Source organism: Carettochelys insculpta, chromosome 8 (assembly GCF_033958435.1).
Source record: "Carettochelys insculpta isolate YL-2023 chromosome 8, ASM3395843v1, whole genome shotgun sequence".
Classification (NCBI taxonomy): domain Eukaryota; kingdom Metazoa; phylum Chordata; order Testudines; family Carettochelyidae; genus Carettochelys; species Carettochelys insculpta.
The window spans coordinates 43,157,534-43,178,211 of record NC_134144.1 but is presented as its reverse complement, the minus strand read 5'-3'; the positions used below and the strand labels follow the sequence as shown (position 1 = coordinate 43,178,211).

At 42.2% G+C, this 20,678-nt stretch overlaps 1 protein-coding gene across 5 annotated transcripts in view; it reads right to left on the bottom strand.

The window, feature by feature from the left end:
* Nucleotides 1–20,678, bottom strand: part of RBMS1 (RNA binding motif single stranded interacting protein 1) — a 209,189-nt gene that overhangs the window by 111,775 nt on the left and 76,736 nt on the right. Inside the window, exon 1 of one of the 5 annotated variants that reach the window (XM_075000889.1) lies at nt 18,556–18,953. The exons of the other annotated variants lie outside the window; for them this stretch is intronic. Within the exon in view, the coding sequence (XP_074856990.1) occupies nt 18,556–18,618 (63 nt within the window). The 5' untranslated portion in view covers nt 18,619–18,953. Of the gene's footprint in view, nt 1–18,555; nt 18,954–20,678 lie in introns of those variants that run through there. 5 annotated transcript variants of the gene reach the window in all.

The following is a 20,678-nucleotide window of genomic DNA, read 5'->3' as shown; positions in this document are numbered from 1 at the left end:
TGCATGCTTGGTTTGCACTGAATGTTGAGTGTAATGGGGATTAGATGTTTGTTGCTCATGAACACGTGACCAATTAAAGCTATATTTCTGTTATAAATTCTATACCCTGTTAAAACACAAACTAAAACTATTTAAATATCAAATTATAAAAGCGTTAATCAGATTAAATACAAGATTAATTCCCTCTCCCCCAACAACTGGGATTTTATTTAAAACTGAAATCGTGTGTTCCTGTGCATATTGCCTTATCTTGAGACTCCCCTCTTGCCTTTAGACAGTAATTACAGTACACAAATATTAAGCCATGAAAGATCTGTCGGAAGAAGCATCTGCTTTTTTGGCAAACTCCACAGGCATTGGTAGCACTGGAACTGTTGCTAGATTGTTTGTCACAGGGTTAGACCACAGATGGGTTTTCTGGCTGACATGAAATCCGGCATGTCAATTTCTATTTATTCAGTATAAATTTTTTTTAACACAGAAGAACTTTTCCATGTCTGTGTACAGTACGTGGGAATCAAAGTCTTATTAACTATACTGGCCCCCCAGTATAAGATGGATGTGGATGTGCTGGAGCAGGTTCAGTGGATGGCAATGAAAATGATTAAGGGGCTGGAGCACATGGCCTATGAGGAGAGGCCGAGGGATTTGGGCTTATTTAGTTTGCAGAGGAGAAGTCTGAGGGGTGATTTAATAGCAGACTTCAACTTCCTGAAGGGGAGTCTAAAGAGGATGGAGAGAAACTGTTCTTAGTGGTGATGGACAGAAGAACAAGGAGCAATGGTCTGAAGTTACAGAAGGAGAGGAATAGGTTGGATATCAGGAAAAAACTACTTCACCAGGAGGCGGTGAAGCATTGGAATGCGTTGTCTAAAGAGGTGGTGGAATCTCCATCCCTACAGGTTTTTAAGTCCAGCTTGATAAAGTCCTGGCTGAGATGACTTAGCTGGGATTGATCCTGCTTGAAGCAGGGGGCTGGACTCGATGACCTCCTGAGGTCCCTTCCAGCCCTAGGATTCTATGGTACTTTATACGTGATTGTAAGTCTGCTGTGTCTATTGCTATTTCACTTAACTTAATTGTCTCACTGTTACTTTGTGCACACAACCAGCTCCAATCTTAAAATTAGAATGTAGTATCATTAGACAAGGACCAACTTGTTAAGCATGAGTACACTACCTAGCACAAAGCCCTGCACCCCATTCCTCAGCAAAGCATTTATGCACTACAAATTATTACATGATGGTTTAAGAGAGTTGGCACATTGCTACAAATATCTCAGTCCACACACAATTCATTTGGATATTGACTTTAAGAATTAAGCATTAATTCCGTAGGCTTTTTGTAGTTTTCCATTTATACTTCAAAAATACAACCTTACACATGGTAAGTCACAGGGGTCATTCTAAAATCTGTACTTATGCCATTCACTTTTCTACATTGTGTAATTTTGGATATTTTTCCAAACAGTGCATAGTTCTAGCTATTCTCAGTATTTACTACAGTTACGTTGGCATGGCCCTCTCACATAAACAGTGGGTACCAACACAGGAGCTTTTCTTCTCTGTGGAGGAACACTATCTTCCTGAATGACAGAAGTACTCTTCCAGAACCTTAGCTTTGTCTACCCTGGAATTTTGTTGGCATAGCTGTGTCTATCAGGAGGGTGGGTTTTCCTCCTGAGCCTTCACAACAAAGCTATGCAAATATAGGGTTTTGATCTAGATTGCCATAAATGAATGCCAGTAAATGGTTAAACCCAGAGAAAGCAGTTTCTCTGTTGGTAGGCAGCCAATTGAGCCAATGGGAAGAGAGGGGAATCTTTTGAACTGAAGCAGATACCTGCTGGTGGGGGCAAGGGGGGGGAGGGGGTTCTATCATTTGTCTGGCTGGAGGAGAGAGACCAATACGCTTTAATTCTAAGAAGGTCTGAATGAATCCAGTAAATGTTCAGAGCTGAGCACGACCTGGGCATATAGATACGTAAAGAGAAAGGAAATGTTTAGTCAGATGCGATCAGGTTAATTTTTATTTTGGGTGTGGTGAGGGGCTGCATGATGTACCCCCTCGTTCAGTGTAACTTCTAAGATGAATCCTAGGGAAGTAATTCTCTGTGCTTTTACCTACCTTTCTTTAAGTTGCTCTGTAACACCTAGGAACCAAGTATGGTTTATCATGTACATCTTTTGGTAATAAATCACCTTTTTTTTGTTTAAAGGCAATGATTAGCATCCTAGAAGCATCAGCTATCAGATTGCAGCTTAATTTCTTCCTCTTTGTTTTCAAGTTCTCTCCTAAAGGAGGGTTAAGAGGTTGGGGTAACCCCACAGGGGACACTCCAAGTGTCTTCCTGGGCTTTGAAGAGGGGTTTTTCTCATTTGGGTGATGGCAGCTACCTCCCAGGTTCAGAGAATCTGTGATCTCTGCTTTTAAGCAGTCTATAAAAGCAAGGCATTCTTAAAAAGTCTGTTGTGGGTCCCCACCTTCTGCATTCGGATGGTCAGTGGGATGGCCTAGATGTAGATGAAGCTTCAGAAATTTAAATCAGAATCAGACACTAATTACTGTACAGCTCCTAATAGGCAATGTTCATCAATGCCTGAGAGCAGAGACCACTGGGACTCCTCACTTATGACCCTGTTCTTGCACATGTTGAATGAACCTCTTTAGTCTGGCATCACTCATGATCCAGCATGATTTCAGTTAGCTGCATATCCACTTATCATGGGTGTGGCCAAGTTGCCGTGGTCCCATAAAGTTTGTTTACAGCCACCAGTCCTGACATTCAGTGTTCTGTGCTGTTATTTAGGTCTAATTTACCCCTACGTGTCTTCTAAGAGGCCAGTAAGCAACGGAAGTGTTGGCAATGCTGCTAGACAATATTGACCTTCTGCAGGTCAGCAAATTCTTTAATTCAGCAGTGCTCAAGTCTTGCGGGTGCTGAATAAGAGAAATTCAACCTGTATCAGAATCACCCCTCACCCCCTTGCCCAGAGTGAACAGTCAAGTCCCACCCATGAGGAGGACGACATGCAGGGAAAAGGCTTCCTCACCCCAAGACAATGAGTGGAGACGGAGCTGTCCCAAAGCCACTGCTGCAATCTCGGCTTATGCTACAGCCTCCATCATCTGTGTGTTCAATGGGTGTGTCAAATCTCCATATTTTGCACAGGAGCGAATGTATCAGTCCCACACCTGGTTTTCCTGGCCTGCCCTGTCCCCTTGTATGGAAACACAGGAGAAGTCAATACGCAACTGCGCTGTGATCTGTAGGAGTGTTGGCCCTTTCATAGGCTCCAAAATCTTGATCTTCACCTAACAGACCTATACTGATTTCTCTGTATGGAGAAAGAAGGACCAACTGCTGACCATCTCAGAGGAGAGCCTGAAACTCTCACTAAGAACCTAACGATGCAAGTTTGTATAATGGAGGTTGGAAGTTAGGCAGCAGATGTTTGTTTTGTCCTCACCTGAGTATATCTATATTTAGCATTAGGCCAGATTATGGCGTTTCATTTTTGTAATTTATCCTGTCTAGTATAATAGCAAATGCCATTCCTCTTTGAAACTTTTAGCCCACTTAGAAATCTCAGAGCCTGTCTACCTCGGGTATATTCATATTGCTCTTCCTCCACCAACCTTGTGTAGATGTGGTGCACCAGCATAACACAAGGCTTGAAGCAGTATGGCTCACTCGGGTTGCTGTCCGGCCTCTGCCCTGTGGACTAAATTGCTGGTACTCTCCATGTCTGGTGTCTCCATACACTCAGGCAAGAAAAGAGTTAACTTGGTGTAAAATGCTACCAAATCAGAATGGTAGCATCTTACATCAGTACTCCTCACCCTTTTTTCTTTTTTTTAAAAATAACACTCGCCTTTTAAAAAAAATTATAAGTACCCTGGTACCAACAATTTTCAGAGACACAGGTTTTTTCCTACCATTGCAATACATTTGTTTAAAGAACTTAATTGTAACTGTTTGGTTGGAAGAAATTGTCTATAGGCAATAAACTTGCCATCGTACTTATCACTGTACGAAGGAAGGTTTAGGTTGGACATTAGGAAAAAGTCCTTAACTGTCAGGGTGGTCAAACAGTGGAATAAATTGCCAAGGCAGGTTGTGGAATCTCCATTGCTGGAGATATTTAAGAACAAGTTAGACACATGTCTATCAGGGATGGTTTAGACAGTACTTGGTCCTGCCATTGGGGCAGGGGGCTGGACTCAACAGCCTCTTGAGGTCCCTTCCAGTCCTAGTATTCTATGATTCTATGATTGTGCAAAAAGGATAAATAAAAGAAAATAAGTGAACATAAAGTTCAATTTTTTAATTCATTACAAAAGGCTGACAATCACTGAGTTAATGTACTCTCCAGGAGAGCTCTAAGTTTTCCCATGGGTACACATATCCTTGTTTGAGAACCACTGTCTTACACAACTTTGCACTACAGTGAATGACCACTCAAGATGTAGACAATAGAGAATGATTTCCTCGTTACAATTTTGCCATGGCAGTGAGTTTCACAGATTACGTTGAGCCAAAGGTTCTATAATCAGTTCTAAATTGCTTGCTCATTCTTTAATTTAAACAAGCACCCATTTGCCTCTGTATTATGCAACATAACAAAAGTACAGCTGCTACCATATATTAGAGGATTAAGACAACAACAGCATGCACACTATTTAATTAGAAGGCTTCTGGTTCCTGGCTCAAGTTCAGCTACGACAGAAGAGCATCAGCAGCCAGGTAATGTACACCCTGGACTGCTAGCAAGGTTTGGATTGCTCATCGCCGCCCCCAACCTCTTTAAAAAAATTTAGAACAGTTTTGAGTTATGTTTGGGCACACCTATCTGCTGCCACCCTGGAAATCATGGGGAAAGTAGTAGGTAAATGGCTACAAATAGATTTTCTTTACAATTTTTAGACACACACACACACCCCAAACTGCTGTTGAAACAATAGTCTGGGATGTCAGTGGAAAAGGGTGGGACTTCAAACCCAAACCTGTCGCTCTTTTTCCTTCGGTCCCTTCACACTTAACACCTTTTTTCCTCACAGCGTATATTCTCTGACTCAACCACTCATTTCATGTTGCATCCATGAGTGCAGACATTTGAGATAAGGCCCCAGCTATGCATCAATGGTAGAAAGTGCATGCTTGTGATACAGTCAGAAGAGACCAGCCAGCCATACTTGAAAGCTGTATACTGGTACTGTACGTTCCTTATCCTTCTATACATCTCCTTTCCAATTTGTTTAAGTACACAGAACTACATGGAGCAGTTTCCAGAATATTTTCTCTACACAATCAGCAACTCTAAGCATATTTTAAAGAACATAAATTGTCAGACTTGCATCTAACAACTTAAAAACCAACCATCAGGACCTTAATTTGAAAGCCACACACACTTGTTAAGTGTGTGTGTTAACTGTTCTGGTCTGGCTATGGTCTGAAGAAGTGGGTCTGTCCCACGAAAGCTCACCTAATAAACTATTTTGCTAGTCTTTAAAGTGCTACTTGACTGCTTTTTGTTTTGACACTTGTTAAGATTTCAAAAGATACTTGAGGTGTAGTTTAAATGCACTTCCTAGATTTCATCCTCTGTTGTCCTCCATCTTGTGTAGTGATTTACATCTGCACAGAGTGAACACAGAATAGTTACACAGTACTGAAAAAGCACTTTTACATCCATTTTCAAGTGTAAATGACTACACAGGGTGACAGGAAATTGACAAAAAAAGCCCAAGTATGGCACCAACCGTCCAGTTGTAGTAAATTTAAAAATGAATACTGTCCTCGTACACATTTTAAAATGCAAAGATGATCAGGTATACAGATTCCATCCAAAAGGGTCATTTTTGCTACAGGTCAAGCTGAATGGTAGTGAGAATGGAGAACAGAGCACCCAGAAAAGTACATTTCCTCCACAGGAAGATACACAAAATGAAAAAAACAAATGGAACGTAAGCCACTGAACATTGTTATAGTGGCAGGTAACATTTGCTTACTTCCATTTGGGATGGGGAGAGACTTAGAGATGTGGGGCTGACCTTGCAAATAGTCCTGAAGCCTCCTATTTAGTGAGCCAGACTCTGTAATGGTCAAACTCAATCTAGCTCAATTTACTTCTTTAGTACTAATTTATACCACCTGACATAGTCCTAATGATTTCTGAAAATATTAGTGAGGCACAATGTTTGTGGCTTGGAAAGTATATTACACTTGAATAAACATCTGCAAGGTAGCAACAGCACTTGAGTTAGCTTCTTTACAAAACACTGAGGAATTCTGATTTGACTTACTTACTGATTCTGTCAATTTCACTGTGATTTATTTACCCATGCAGTGTAAATAAGGCCACAAGTAAAATTTTAAAACAGTTCCTAAGTGACTTAGAAACCTATGTCCTATTTTCAAAACTGATTCGGGCACTTGGAACCAAAACCTTATTGACAGACAATGGGACATAGGCCCTTAAGCAATGTCCCATTTTTAAAAAGTGACGTAGGTGCTTAAGCATCTTAGTTACTTCTAAAAAATGGGACTTTGGTGCTCTTGGGGCGGGGGCGGGGGAATAGTACTCCTTGTCTACAGTGCAGCTTTTTGGCAGTCAGGTAGCTGCTCCAATGCAAACCCTTAGGATAGATGTGTGGCATCAGAGTAAATAGCAGTCTGCAGCTTAGGCACGTGCAACCTGCACAGGTGAAATCAAGATACACAAGGGATCTGCAGTAATGCAGACAAGGTCTTATGGGAGTACTCTCAGTGAACACAATACATGGGTCAGTATATCTCAGAGAAGGACTGCCAGAGTACGACATTTGTGGACTGAGTCTTAAATACCTGCCACCTACATCTGGGACAAGGCAAGTTACACCTATCACTTTTGAAATTTCTTTTCTTGCCTTTTTCCCTTTAATCCACTCTTATACCTTATTGTGCCTTACATTGTTAAAATTGCCATTGCCTTCAATTTGTTTTAAACATTTGCTCAATAAAACTTTGACTATCCTTCTCAGAGATGTAAAAGTGAATTCTTTTTAGGCCTGGAGATGGGAGAGAGAAGAGAAACTCATCTCCATAGCTTCGACGGAGATTTAGAAGTGCAATTCCCCAATACCCAGGGAAATCTGGTTAGATAGCAATGAGGAATAGGAAAAGTATGCTTCTCGGAGTGGCTTTTGCTTTTTAAAAAAGGAATATGCACATGAGGACATCATCTCTCTTTTTCTGAGATTTATCTGTTACAGCTGCACAATCCTCTACTGAAGTTAAGGTGTTCTCTTGGATATCAGAATAACCCCTTCACATTCAAACTCATGAGCTTGGGACTAAGGGAAAGCACTTTAAGTTACACTCCATGAGTACCTGTTTTTCAAAAAATGGGATTTATACAGAGCATGAAGAAAATGATAAATTACAATAGTCCTATAACAATGGGATACAGTCAATTCTTAAAAAGGAATTAAAATCTCTACTTTCTTTTGTCTGAAAAGGTCTAATCTGCTAGTTATTTGTCAGGCTCAAGATTTCTGGAACTCAAAGAGTTGAGAGGGGAACATATTCTTCTCATTTTTCCAATTTGTTTGCTTTGTGTATTTGGCAGCACTTTGTGTACCTATTCACTAAAACTATGTGTAGCCAGTCAATTTCTCTTTGAAAGTGACAGGGGATAGACATTTTTAAAAAGAGGAAAATGTGACTGTATAAGAAAGAAAAAGGCCAGGGGGATATAGGGCCAGCTGCAACTCCGGAAACTACTTTGAACACTCTCTTTATAAAAATAATTCTAAAAAGTGTATATTCTGTTTAAAGTTTCCCTTTATGTTTCAGAAAGTGCTATGTGAGTCTTATATGCTATTTTCAATAAACAGGTCCTAAATGTGTGGCTGCTACAACCACTCTCATGTGAAGGTCAGATGACCCGTGTTCTTTCTTTCCACGTCTACAGGACAGTTGTAGAATTCACTCACAGTCCGATTCATGACCTGATAGAGTAGTAAAGTACCTAAGTTCGTGTTAAATCCAAAAGCTATTGGATCAGAAGGTGGCTTTATTTGCATTTGATATTAATTACGGCAAGGACATTGGTATGTAAGTATGATTATCCCCAGTAGCCCAGCTGAGAAGTTAGGCTCCTGATATCAGCAAAAATCTTTGTGGTCTGAGCTGCTCCAACTGATTTCAATAAAGTCTGAAGGCGTTCAGCACTTTGAAAACTCATCATTATTAACTACCAGCTGAGAAGTGAAGAAGTGTTAAGACAAAGCACAGCTAGGGTGCTTACTCTCCCTTGCAGTGCATCTGTAAGAATGAAATGTCCACAGTTTAGAAGCAGCAATTTCTATTTATCAAGACACTTTCCTAAAATTATAGAAATGGTAAGGATACTGCTAAATGAAATCAATCTATGTATGCACAACTTTTTAAACACCTTGTGGTAATTTTCACATCTTCAAGGCACCAGTCTAGAGGGTGAAATACATGAAGCACAGTGACAAAACTTTCTAAAATCACCAATATAAAAAGTAATATGCCAGCTTTTACACAATGCAAAATAGAGGGGGATACATACACCTAAAGTGGACATAAAAGATAACATTTTACAAACACAAGACCACAGCAGAACACACACTCAGATTAGCTTTACACTTGCCAAGCTCTGCACAAGTTAAAAACCACTGGTGGTCATGGTGTGGTTCTCCAGAGGACACCACTAATGTCCCAAAGAGGATGATCCTGCTGTAAGAGTAACTGCTGGTGGGGTTCCCACATAAGTTTAAACTGGTGCAATAGGAATATGTGCACTTATGTCTACGTCAGTGATGGGCAACCAAGACTAAAGAGTTGGCTGCATGAGCGGCCCTCCCTCTCAGTGGGCCACAAGATTGAAATCAATCACGTGCACTAACCAGGACAACAAGAATACGATTAACTACATTAATATGTGACATGCTGAATATTTCAAAACAAGAAGAAATGCTTTAATCATTCACATCTTAATAGAATGCCCATCAACTTCACATAATGAAAGAAACATTTACACTTACAGTTAACCCCCAGATACACACATTCGAGTCAGTTTCCCAGTTTTGCAAGCAGCAGGGAGACAGGAACAGCTCCCTGCCACTCTGGGAGCCAGGAAACGCACCAGCTCTGGTGGGCTGGTGAGTTTCCCAGCTCCTGCAAGCCCGGGGAGCCGGGAACCAGGCTGTACCCCAGGCTCCCATCTCCCTCCACCAACTTGTGCAAAAATTTGAGTTAGGCAAGCGTTACATTTTTCTCTTTTTAAAGCATTTCTTCTTGCAACCCCCGTGTAAGTCAGGGGTTTACTGTACTCACTTAGATTTACTTTGCCATACCAAATCCCTGCCCAGGCTCTTCCACACCTCCTCTCTCCAAACACATCCCATCTCTGCTCCTCCTTGTGCCTTCCAGAGTACCATGAATCAGCTAATTCACACCTGTCCCTGCTCCTCTCTCTGTCTCTCAGAACTTGAACACCATGAATCAGCAAGGCCACATTCTGAGATCTGTTAAACTGTGCTTACTGTCCCAATAGGGGAAATGAGAATGACTTCACATCACCTTTAGCTGCCTCACTTCTACAGCCAGCAGAAGTCCCAGCACAATTTGCTTCCTACTGTCAATGGCTGCTCTATAGCTGAACATCATCTTACCAGAGAAGCTTGAAAGTGGGGTGGCAAAGAGCCAGCACAGGCATGCTGAAGGAAACCCCAACTGTTAAGCCATATGAATGTCCCCTTCATGCAGTTAGAGTGGCACAAAGCACTCTTGGTAATCTTAGAATCCAATCCACTATCAAAAATAATAGGGCAAAAGATTCTTAGTTACCTTAAAAATCCAGCCTACTATAGGAAAGACTTTTAAACTGACATGCATGCACTAATTTAAAGGTAGCAAATGGATTTGATACTCCTACCTACCAAAGAAAGCCACTGTTGAACTGTACCAAATGGTTTTTCTGTGATTAATCATTACAGATGCAAGGTAAAAATACACACAGGGCACAAAGGTATCAACTTACATGGGCACATGCATGAATCCAGGACAGTACCGCACATAGCAACACTGCCTTGCTTAAGCACAAATATAAAGATGTAACACTGGAAAAAGAGTAAATTTGAATTCAAATTCTACAATTCCTATTACCTTTGCAATTAGAAGTGATTTCAATTATACAGCGGGAGTAGAAGCAGCGCATCCAATATGAACCGCGATTTTTAGGCACCTTAAAACTCTGTGGATCTCAACCAGAGGTACGTGTACTACAAAGCCTTCCAAGGGGTACTCAATTAATCTACATTAGTGTTTCTCATCTTGGAACTTGCAGTCCATACGTGGTTGTGGGACGGGTTTAGGAGACTCACACATAGAGGACTGGCATTAGGTGGTGGCAGACAGAGCAACTGCTTAGAGTCCCTTGTGAAGTGAAGTTACATGCAGTCTCGGGCAGCACAGCTGGGGCTTCAGACAAGGCTCGCAAGTGGAAAAACTGGCTCTGTACCATACTGACAAGTAAGCACAATATTTATATTCCAGTGGATGTATTTTATAATTATATGGTACAAATAAGTAAGCAATTTTTCAGTAACAGTGTGCTGTGACAAGCTGTATTTTTAAGTCTGATTTTGTAAATGAGAGCCACCTCCTTAATTTATCGCCAGTAATTTGACTTTGGGGCTGAAACTTCTTTGGCCTTGTCCCAGGGAGGGTTTTTTTGTTTTTTTTTTTGCAAGTGTGAAGATGAAACACTAGACTTTTTTTAGTTATCTGAATACAAAAAATAGTTTTAACTTATTAAGAACACTGTTTGGATGTCTGGAAGTCAAAATAACTGAAGTGCATTGTCTTAAAACTAAAATGTTGACATACCCTTTGTTTGGAACGATTAACATGTCCTTCACATGAAGAAATCTGGATTTGAAACCAACGTATGACCATTCAACAAGAAGCATAATGAGCAAGAGCCGAACAATGCTCTTCAGTGCCTGCTTAAATCAATAAGGAAAGAAAACCCCCAAATGGCTGCAGGGATGGGTGTGAGAGAGTACAATCAATCATTTTCAGAGCCATTACTGAGCATGGTCTACTTCCAAGGAAGAACAAAAGATAGAGCTGAAAACCTTTCTAAGTATTATGTAATGAAATCACTAGAGGGCCAAGATCCTCAGCTGGTGTAAACAGCTGTGGCTCTTTTTAAGTTAATGGAGCTCTCCTGATTTGCACTAGATATGGATCTCAACCTATTAGTGCTAAATACCGATCCTATAATAACAGTTATTATACAGCTCCACTATAATCACAGAGTACCACAAGAGCAACCACTGTACTAACACACGTGCAGGCAGCTGGCCAGGGCACTACCATTATTGCAGGCTCTACAAGCTGGTGCACATAAGTGAGGCACCTGCTGGAAACAGGGTTCTGGTGTGGGGTGGGAGGACAATTTGCTCCATCTCTATCTTTCCCTCCCTACCTTGCTACCAGTCACCTAGAAAATACATGCAAAAAAATAAAGCTGCTCAACGCTGCAACTGAGCTTGCCACGACTGTGTTTCTACCAGTGGTACTCGATCCCATGGTATCTCAGCACTGCTTAGGAATCCTGTCCCTAAGCAAGACGGGAAATCATTGACAGGGCCCTGGACCAGGGGAGAAAATTCAAGAAGGTATTTGTCAAACACATAAAAGGGATCTGGCTTGCAGATAGTCCATGACTGGATAGATGCCAAATGAGAATGATTCACTCTGCTGTAGTTGCATTACGAAAGCCACTTCCCACACATGTAAACTCTGAAGAGCTTGGTCCAGCTATAGCAGATAAAAGCTCTTCAACTTCATTTTTCTATAGCGATAACCCTATTGCAAAGCAATATTTTTATAAAAACTCTAATAATGATTTATCTGTGCACCCCAAACAAGTCAATTATCATGGCAGTCATATGACCTTGAAAATGAAGGATTATGTGTTGGATCCATAAGAAGATAAACTGAGACTGTCTGATCTCATTTGTTCATGACCGATGTAGTTTGGGGGTCTTTCAATATTTGGAAAGGAGACATCAAGGGGAAAAGGGGGCTAATGAAACATACAGTTTCATAAGAATGCGTGACACTCTGCACCTTGAAGGAGCACCCTGTAACTCCATATTCTTCATCTGTATACAGTTGTGAAATTGCACATAAAGCATACTATGTGAGGTATCTGAGGAATGGTAATATTCATCTGGAACTCACTGTTCTGCCTACGTATGTACCTCTTTAGTGCATATGAAATTATGAGCGTGTGTGGTGATCACTTAAATACGCAATGGATTTGGGAGGCACCCAAATGCTAACTCTCCAGAGACAATGCAAGGGAGGTAACCAATGCCGGGGGGGAGAGGGAAGGCTGTACAAAAAGCACCAGCCACTGTCCAGAATGGAGATGCATTTCAAAGAAGCACCTGCAGGAGGCTACACCCAAGGTTTCCAACTCTACATAGGAGGAAGACAACAGATAAACTCTGAAAAGTCACTAGACACAGCTGTTTAAGCACTCAAAAGGAGTCAAAAACATCACTAACCAACATTTTCAGAGAATTATCGATATATGCAAGCTGAGACTGAGGCCAGGCGTATATACTGCATTGTGCTGGCTTAATTAAAATAAAGTGGTGTTAAATCCATGTAGTTAAACCAGTTTAAACAAAAATCTCCTGTGTGGACATTCGAACTGATTTAAACCTGCTTTCCACTGATTTTAGCTTAAGTTAGCAATGTAAACTAAATCAATAAAATCCCATTATAAAATCAGTTTAAGAGTGATCACACAGGAGTTTATGCTGGTTTAAACTAAAATCTACTAAGAAAAACTTAGTGAAACATGGGCAAGTTTGTGTAGGTAAGCCCTCTAATATTTGGGTTACAAACAGTGTTAATTTAAGTTCTCCCTCTAGCTAACACATGGTTCTTCCCCCCAACCCCAAACCCCGCCTCTTCTCCCCTCTCTATTTGTAACTCATCTGTTCCTTTTCCTGTTGCATCAGGAAACTGCAAATACAGTGGCTTCTGCAGAGTGCTGTTATAATTACCACAGTGTACTGCAACTGTGAAACTTATGCAAAATATCTAACAATTACTTCAGCAATCTAGAACAGACACAATTTAATGTGGTTCTGCTGGCTTTCTAGAAATCCTTTCTGACTAACAGCTCACCAAGAATAAAAATGATACATTCTTTGGAAAATATTTAGTTTGGCATAAAATTTGAAGACACCATTTCCCCCTAAGTAGCTCTCTGTATAAAATTAAAGCATCTGCTCTAGAGCATGCCAAAACTGCCATAACAAAAGATGAAGACAGAATGCTCTGAAGGAATGCTAGTACAGAGTGCCTAGTCTCCATGGACTTTTTGCAAAACTTTTGTTTTATCCTGCCTCAAAACAAATATAGATCAATAATAGACTGTTCAGAGCAGTGAAAATGCATCCTCAATACAAAAGGGACGTCCTAGCAATAGCTACCATTTTCCACAATTCCTGCGAGAGCACACATTTGAAACTGTCTTCTCAGTGGGCCTTGGTGGTGCTCTCCTCTGAATCTCTTCCTCTCTAAGGGCTGAACTACTTCATAGAGGTGAGGGACAGCTCAGTGGTTTGAGCATTAGCCTGCTAAACTGAAAGCTATGAGCTCAATCCTTGAGGAGGCCATTTAAGGGTTGGGGCAGATAGATATCAGGGATGGCACCTGGTCCTGCCAAGAGGGCAGGGGACTGGACTAGATGACCTCCGAAGGTCCCTTGCAGTTCTAGGAGATGTGTATTTTATTTACTTGACTTTAGTTCCATGGTGCTGTATTGTAGACACTGGGGAAAAAAACCCCACCTCCTCATCCTCCTCAGGCTCAACAGCATAATCTTGGTTTAAAGTTTACCACACTCTGTGAAATGTGTTAATTCAAGCATGCTTATGCATTTAAAGGTGCAAAAAAGAAAGAACAGACATTCCAGGCAAAACATGCACATCTCTGTTTTCTCACAATAAGCAAACACACACAGGTTAAGTCTATACTGGGGAAATAAGTCAATTTCAGATATGCATTTCTAGCTACAGCACTTGTGTAGCTAGAATCCACATATCTGAATTGACTTATTCCCTAGTGCAAGCCTCTACACTCTCGCATTGAACTCCCCTACTCCACACAATAGCATGGAGTACAGGGGTCAACTGCTAACCTCAGAGAGACAGATTTTGCTGCACAATTGAATTCTGGAAGATTGACCCTCACCAGGCAGATCTTCCACTTAGTATAGACAAGCCCTTAAGTATTCAAATACACAAAATGGTAATCTAGCAACCTCTCAGAAATAAACAACAACTTCAGATTTTTCAAAATACAGACATCAACAGGTGTTTTCTGAGTCGTACCACCCAATACGCAATATTGTGTCTGAGTGGTTAGGGTGATTCATTGTGTTTTATTCAATTTTGTACTACACAGTATCTACAAAAACTCACTTTATTTTTAAGAGGTCAGATCTGCTTAGTGCTATGCAAATATCTTTATAGGGCATTACAAGAAAATTAATAAATGTGAGATTTTGCTGAACTTATGTTTAATAGAAAAGCTGAGAGCCTGGTGAAGTACATATAAGGTCATTAATATCAAACATACTTCATATGCATGTGATCAGTTCAATGTAAGGTAAGGACAATACAAGTCTTACCTATTTGAAATAAAACTCATTAAATCATAATACAACAAATTGACATTTATAAAACAAAGTGTATTTGATTTCCTTTCTCCAGTCTTTTACCCCCATCCCTTATATGCACATTCACAGATCAGTACTGCCTAAGAATTAATTCTTAGATTCTTGTAAGTTTCATGCTTTAAGTTATGGCCACACCAGTTATATTTCTTGATCTCATAAATTTAATGAGGTCACCTGATGTACATGTTTACAAAACAGAAAACTGAAAGCAAGACACGTGCAGAGCTGTAAAATGATACATGGGTATTAGGGGTGCAGCATCTTGACACTTCAACTTAAATCAATCATCCTGAGAGTGAAACACTTTTAACCTGAAACCAGCAATGGTTTGCTTCATTTAAACATTTTCTGAATACCAGTTTAATCTTCAAATGCCAAGAAGGCCCAGTCTATAACAGAAATTGTGGACAGAGCTGCATGAAAGGATTAACCTACCACATTGTACGCAGGTCTCAAAAGAAGGCCAAACACGGAAACAGAGTTAGATTCCTCACATGCAGTTACACCCAGTTAATCTTCTTGAAAGCAGCAAACTATGTAAATCTATTCATACTGGTTGAAAAACATCACACTCATCAAAATGTAACAAAAACATAGTTACCAAACAAAACTGTTACATTTACAGGCTCCCTATGCACTTAATTGTATTCAAAAGAAACCTAAAAGTCTACAGCACAGGTTGAAGAGGTAGTGTACTACCATTTCCCATAGCCTCATCACCATACAGAGTGACTATCCTTCTCCTTTAAAGCAAGAGCAAAAATGTTAAACTGGGCTTAGCCACTTCACATAGGATGTATAATCACAATTGTTTTGACAGACTAACTACTGAAGTATAAAACCAAGTGGGACAGGCAATGCTTTGTCCACATTCCTCCGCCAGATTTGAACTTGCATTTTGTTTGTGTCAGGGTATTACCTGCCAAGTTACTACTCACTTCTGCAGCTTCTAACTTTGACCTGATCTCAGTAGGAGCATTTTAATGTGCTCGCCTGTCCGCAATGCAGGCAAATCCTATTTAATACAGATGACTTCAGAGATCAGAGCTTGCTGCTCACCCTACCACTACAGAATAGAGGAAAAGATAAGGCATCACCCACCTCTTTCTGACCTGAAAGTGAAGTAGTTGACTGGCTACTAGGAGACTGAGTTACACAGAGAAACATACCTAGATAGCAAGCACAGTACTGTCAGCACAGACAGCTTTGTAAAATGTATATTGCTTTTAGGCAACAAACTGACTATATCAGTGAAATCCTGACCCCACTGATGTCACTAGGATTTTTGTTGCTGATCATGAGGCAAATTATATTGTAATTCCTTCTCACTAAAACTGACAGGGTATTTTGTTGATTTTGCTAATAGCTTGCCATCAGCTTTCAGACACAACCAGGCACCAACTAGAAATTATGATGAAAAAACAGATTTTACTAAAGATTCAAGATTCCATTAAAATCTTACACCATTCTGGTACCACTTATACCACTTGATAATTAAAAACCATTGGAAGCGACCCCAAAGTATTTACTTGCACGTTTTAAATTCTTTTAACCTCTAATCTGTCTCATTTACTGGAAACTCCCTATTAGCATAGAGGAAATATTTTTTTCTGAAACTAGGTTAAATTTAATTGTACTTCAATAAATGTATTCTGTGCCAAATGAAAGGTTAGACTCATATATATCCTGTGATACTAATTCACCCACGCAGGTGAATTCTAAGTGCAAATGAAATAATCAAGTCTTACTCCAATGAAGTCAATAGGCATTTTACACAGACTTCAGTTGAAAAAGGCTCAAATCCTAGCTCCGGATATAGAAAATGTTTGACTAGAGAATGGCTGAACACTGACAAAAGAAAGCTTTGGAACCCTGGGTCTTAGGACTACATAATGCCCACCCATTCATTTCTTCCTCTGCTACTGAAAAAGGTCTGTTTGTTTTTCTAATTCAGTCAGGCCTTTAAGCTCTTTGAATCTAAGGAGTGCACTGAGAAAAGAAGAGCATCTTATCAACGTGTTCCAGACCAGCAGGCTAACTCAGATCCCTACACAAAACATACAACCTTTCAAGTAAAAAGGCCTCACCCTCACAGTCTTCATCCCCATTTCCTTGCTAACACCCTGAGGCACGCTAACAAAAAATGAACACACCAGACCCTAAGATGCTTCACTTAATTAACTATCCTTTCAGGCAATGTAAGAAAATAGTGTCTAATAAAGGACTTCCCTTACAAAGCATGCAGACACACCATGAAAGGGCTACACTGTGGTTCTGTCTGGGAGATTTATGTCAAAGTAGTTACCTACCATCCAATATACATATTTTATTACATATAAACACACTTGACACATAAGATGTAATGATAATGGAACAGTATTGGGTGCCATCCCCAGAATGTTTTTGAGATTCCATCATAAGTGATTTGCATTATAAGAATGTTTTGGTAACAAATATCAGGGGGTAGCCTAGTTAGTCTGTATCTGCAAAATATCAACCAGTCTTGCAGCATCTCTTAGACTAATGAAAGCTGATGCTCCAAAATAACTGTTAGTCTATAAGATGCCACAGGACTTGTCATTGTTTCTTTAAAATCGGGGAAGAGAGCAGCAAGTTTATGAAAGCTCTCACTTAAATGCCAAGTGAGGACAACAAACCTCATGTACACTATTGCACTAGTTAATTATAATCCCGATCACTCACATGAGTGAAGCACACGAGTTTGAATTTTTTAAAATACATTGAAACTGATAATTCCATGAAATCCTGTAGTAAAGTGACTATGCCTTACAATATATGACGTGATCTGATATTTCCACCTTTAATCCATCCCTGCTCCATAGAAAAAGATAATACCTCCTGCACCATTATTAGGGTAAGTTAATTTGTTTCTGTTGCTTAAGGGGTCAGAAACAAAAGGTGGTTTGTATTCCTTCTCCCCAGGCCCCAGGAAAATAAAGAAGTGTGTGTCTTCTCATTGATTTCTAATCCCCTTAGTGTTTTCTACACACAGGGACCTCACTTCTTCTGACGAACTTGAAACGGAATTTTTGTTTGGTCAAAGGTTCAATGAAAAAGCGGTTTGTCTTTTGATAAGCAGTGCTGTGACAATGAACGTACTAAAAATCAGAAACAGGAAACAGTTTTCCTTTTCCTCTCTCTCCCACCCTCCCCCCATCCCAGCAGAGGATGTTGGTCTAACCACTCCAGCTGTTTTCAAAACTTTTTAAGATGCTAAAATGTCAGTTTCAAAACAGCTCCATAGACGTGAATGGCTCGAGCCTACCAAACCTATGTGTCTGCTCATGAAATGTCACAGGGTCTTCCTTGGGCTTCTGAGGGCGGGGGTCCTGAAATTCGGCTGCCGCGGCAGAGCTTTTGGGGAGAGCTTGGGGTTTGCTTGTTTTGAAAGCTCGCTCGTCTTTTTTTTTTTTTAAACACATTTCACCAGAAACGAAAACATTCAGCAGCCCCGAGTTTCGCTTTTCAGTGCACGCTGCAACTTCTGTACTTAACTCCCCCCACCCCCGCTTTGCAGAGCCCAGCGCAGCCAGGCCTCCCCGCGCTGCACCCAACACCCCCTCCGCCGCTCAGGTCACGCGGCTGAATTCTCCGGCCGCCACCAGATCGCCTTTCCTTGGGGTACTCAGCAAGGTCACGAGACGCTCGGCCTGCGCGGGAAGGGCGCAGCTGAGCGCGCAGGGACTGGAAGTTCCAGCCCCCCCGCCCCGCCGCTCCCGCTGCCGCCCGGGGAGAAGCGCCGCTCTCTTACCTGTTTCCTGTAGGGAGTCCTGCTGCCGCCCGCCGGGTTGCTGCTGCTATTGGGGAAAATCATCGCCCCGCCTGAGCCACAGCTCCCCTCGGGAAGGGCAGCGACTTGGCAGCGCGCAGGGGCGGGCTGCCTCCCTCCGGCCTTCCTCCCTTCCCCGGCGGCTCCTCCGAGCTCGGCGAACGGCCCGTAGCTCCGGGGATCAGCCGCCGAGCCGCGCTGCCCCTACCGGGGAGTTCATTGATCTGGCGGCGGCGGCTGCCGCGGAGCCGATCCCACCTACTAGCGGCCGCAACCACCGCCCAGCGAGCGCGGAGCCGAGGGAGACAGCCCACAGCGGGCGCTGCGCCCGGCGCCTGCCCACGGCCTGCCCCGCACGCAGCCGCCCCCGGCCCGGCCCCGCTCTGCGCACGGGCGTTCGGCCGCCGCCCCCTGTCCACCGCATGGTGGTTCCCGGCCCCCACATGCCGCACATTCCACGGCGCGGCCGGCGGCTCCCTGCGCCCCAGCGCTGCGCCCGGCCCGGCGCGCCCAGCGGGGGAGGAGGGTCTCCTGGGGAAGGGCCCGGGCCTGCAGCCAGCAGGGGGCTGGGCTGGCCCTGTCCTCTGCAGGGCCCCAGGCAAAGCGCCTCCAGCCCTGCGTCTTTCCTCCCCCTCCCCAGGTCCTGGCCGAGCTGGGGCCACCCTGAAGCGTTGCCTGCTCGGCCCCCCAGACCAAATCCTAGCTAGTTAAACGGCCCAGGAGGGAGGAGGCCCAGGGCCAACCTGCCGGGCCGCAGCTTGCGGGGAAAGACCAGCGGGATCTGGACTTTTGCAGTGCTTCACAGCACACCCCAAAGCCCCAAACTTTGGCCAGCTTGTCTTAACAGCATCCATGGTTAGAAATCTGGTCCCAACCTCTGCAGTTTATGCACTGCCTTTCTCAGCCATGCCAGGGTCAGAGAGAAGGGGCAAAATTACTTTTTTAAAGGCCCAAATCCTGTTCCCTGCCTTGGCCATAAGAGCTTTGCCAATGATCACAGCAGCAATACAATTTAACTCAAAGTAGATTACTCTGCATTACACAAACAGACCTAAAATGGATTTTTGTCTGTGTGGTTTCTGCCCTCATGGCCTGAAAGAGGAAGAAAAGTAATTTAGTCCAGAGTGTAGCCTTACCAGCTGAGAAAACTAGCACCGGTGTGGGGCATTTGTCTCTCCTGAATCTCCACCAATCCCTGCAATAAACTTTTTTGAAGTGTGAGGGAAATCCCACTTTTCTCCCAAAATTTAGGGCCTTGGAGTTTGCAGTTATTGGAAATTAGATTCCTCGGGTTTGTTGGGGGAAAAGGGAGACAAACATTTGGGATAAGTGCTCCAAGCTTTGGATGCGTTACTCAGAACTCTGAACCTTTTTTGTTGTGCACTTATCACTGGAACAAAATTAGACTTTGTTCAACTCTGCAGTTCCATAAAGGAGACTGTAAAAAGAACTTCTGAGGAGGATAACACTTCTACAGTTTCTTTCAGTATTTTTTATACTCTTTGAGAGTAAGCACTCACTCCAAAATGGATGGGACTGTGGCCTGAAGGATTTGCCACTTGACTCATCACTGAAATGTTGAGATGCATATCAGAACAGCTATGACAGTTTGAGAGTGATGCCAGAGGCAATCTGGAAAATGACCACCCCTCTCAACCTTCAGTTACTTTTTGCAGTAAGCCGTAACTAAACATTATGGTGCCTTATTGGTTTGTTGCATGAGACAACAGCCTACTCTGGTATAGCCAACACTGAGAGAGCAGTGCTTTGGCAGAACTTATTTCTGTTACAGTAAACACTGCCAAGACACACAATAAACACACAGCACCTAAAAACTAAGTTCATCCACAGTTACATTCCATCTTAAACCTGATCCTTTAATAATTGTTCAGAACTAGTCAAACACCACTCCCAGTGTGTGGTATGTGCACATGCAGTTTACTTCTGCTGATACTATGATGCTTTGAACTAGAATTTCCAAGGAAAAAGAACTGTACAATGCTGGTGGCACAGTCTTCAAGTGGCCAACAACAGTGAGAACAAGCTTTGTGAGTCTTCTAGTCTTTCAAAATGACTTTGGGGATGACAGATACCTGGAATGGATC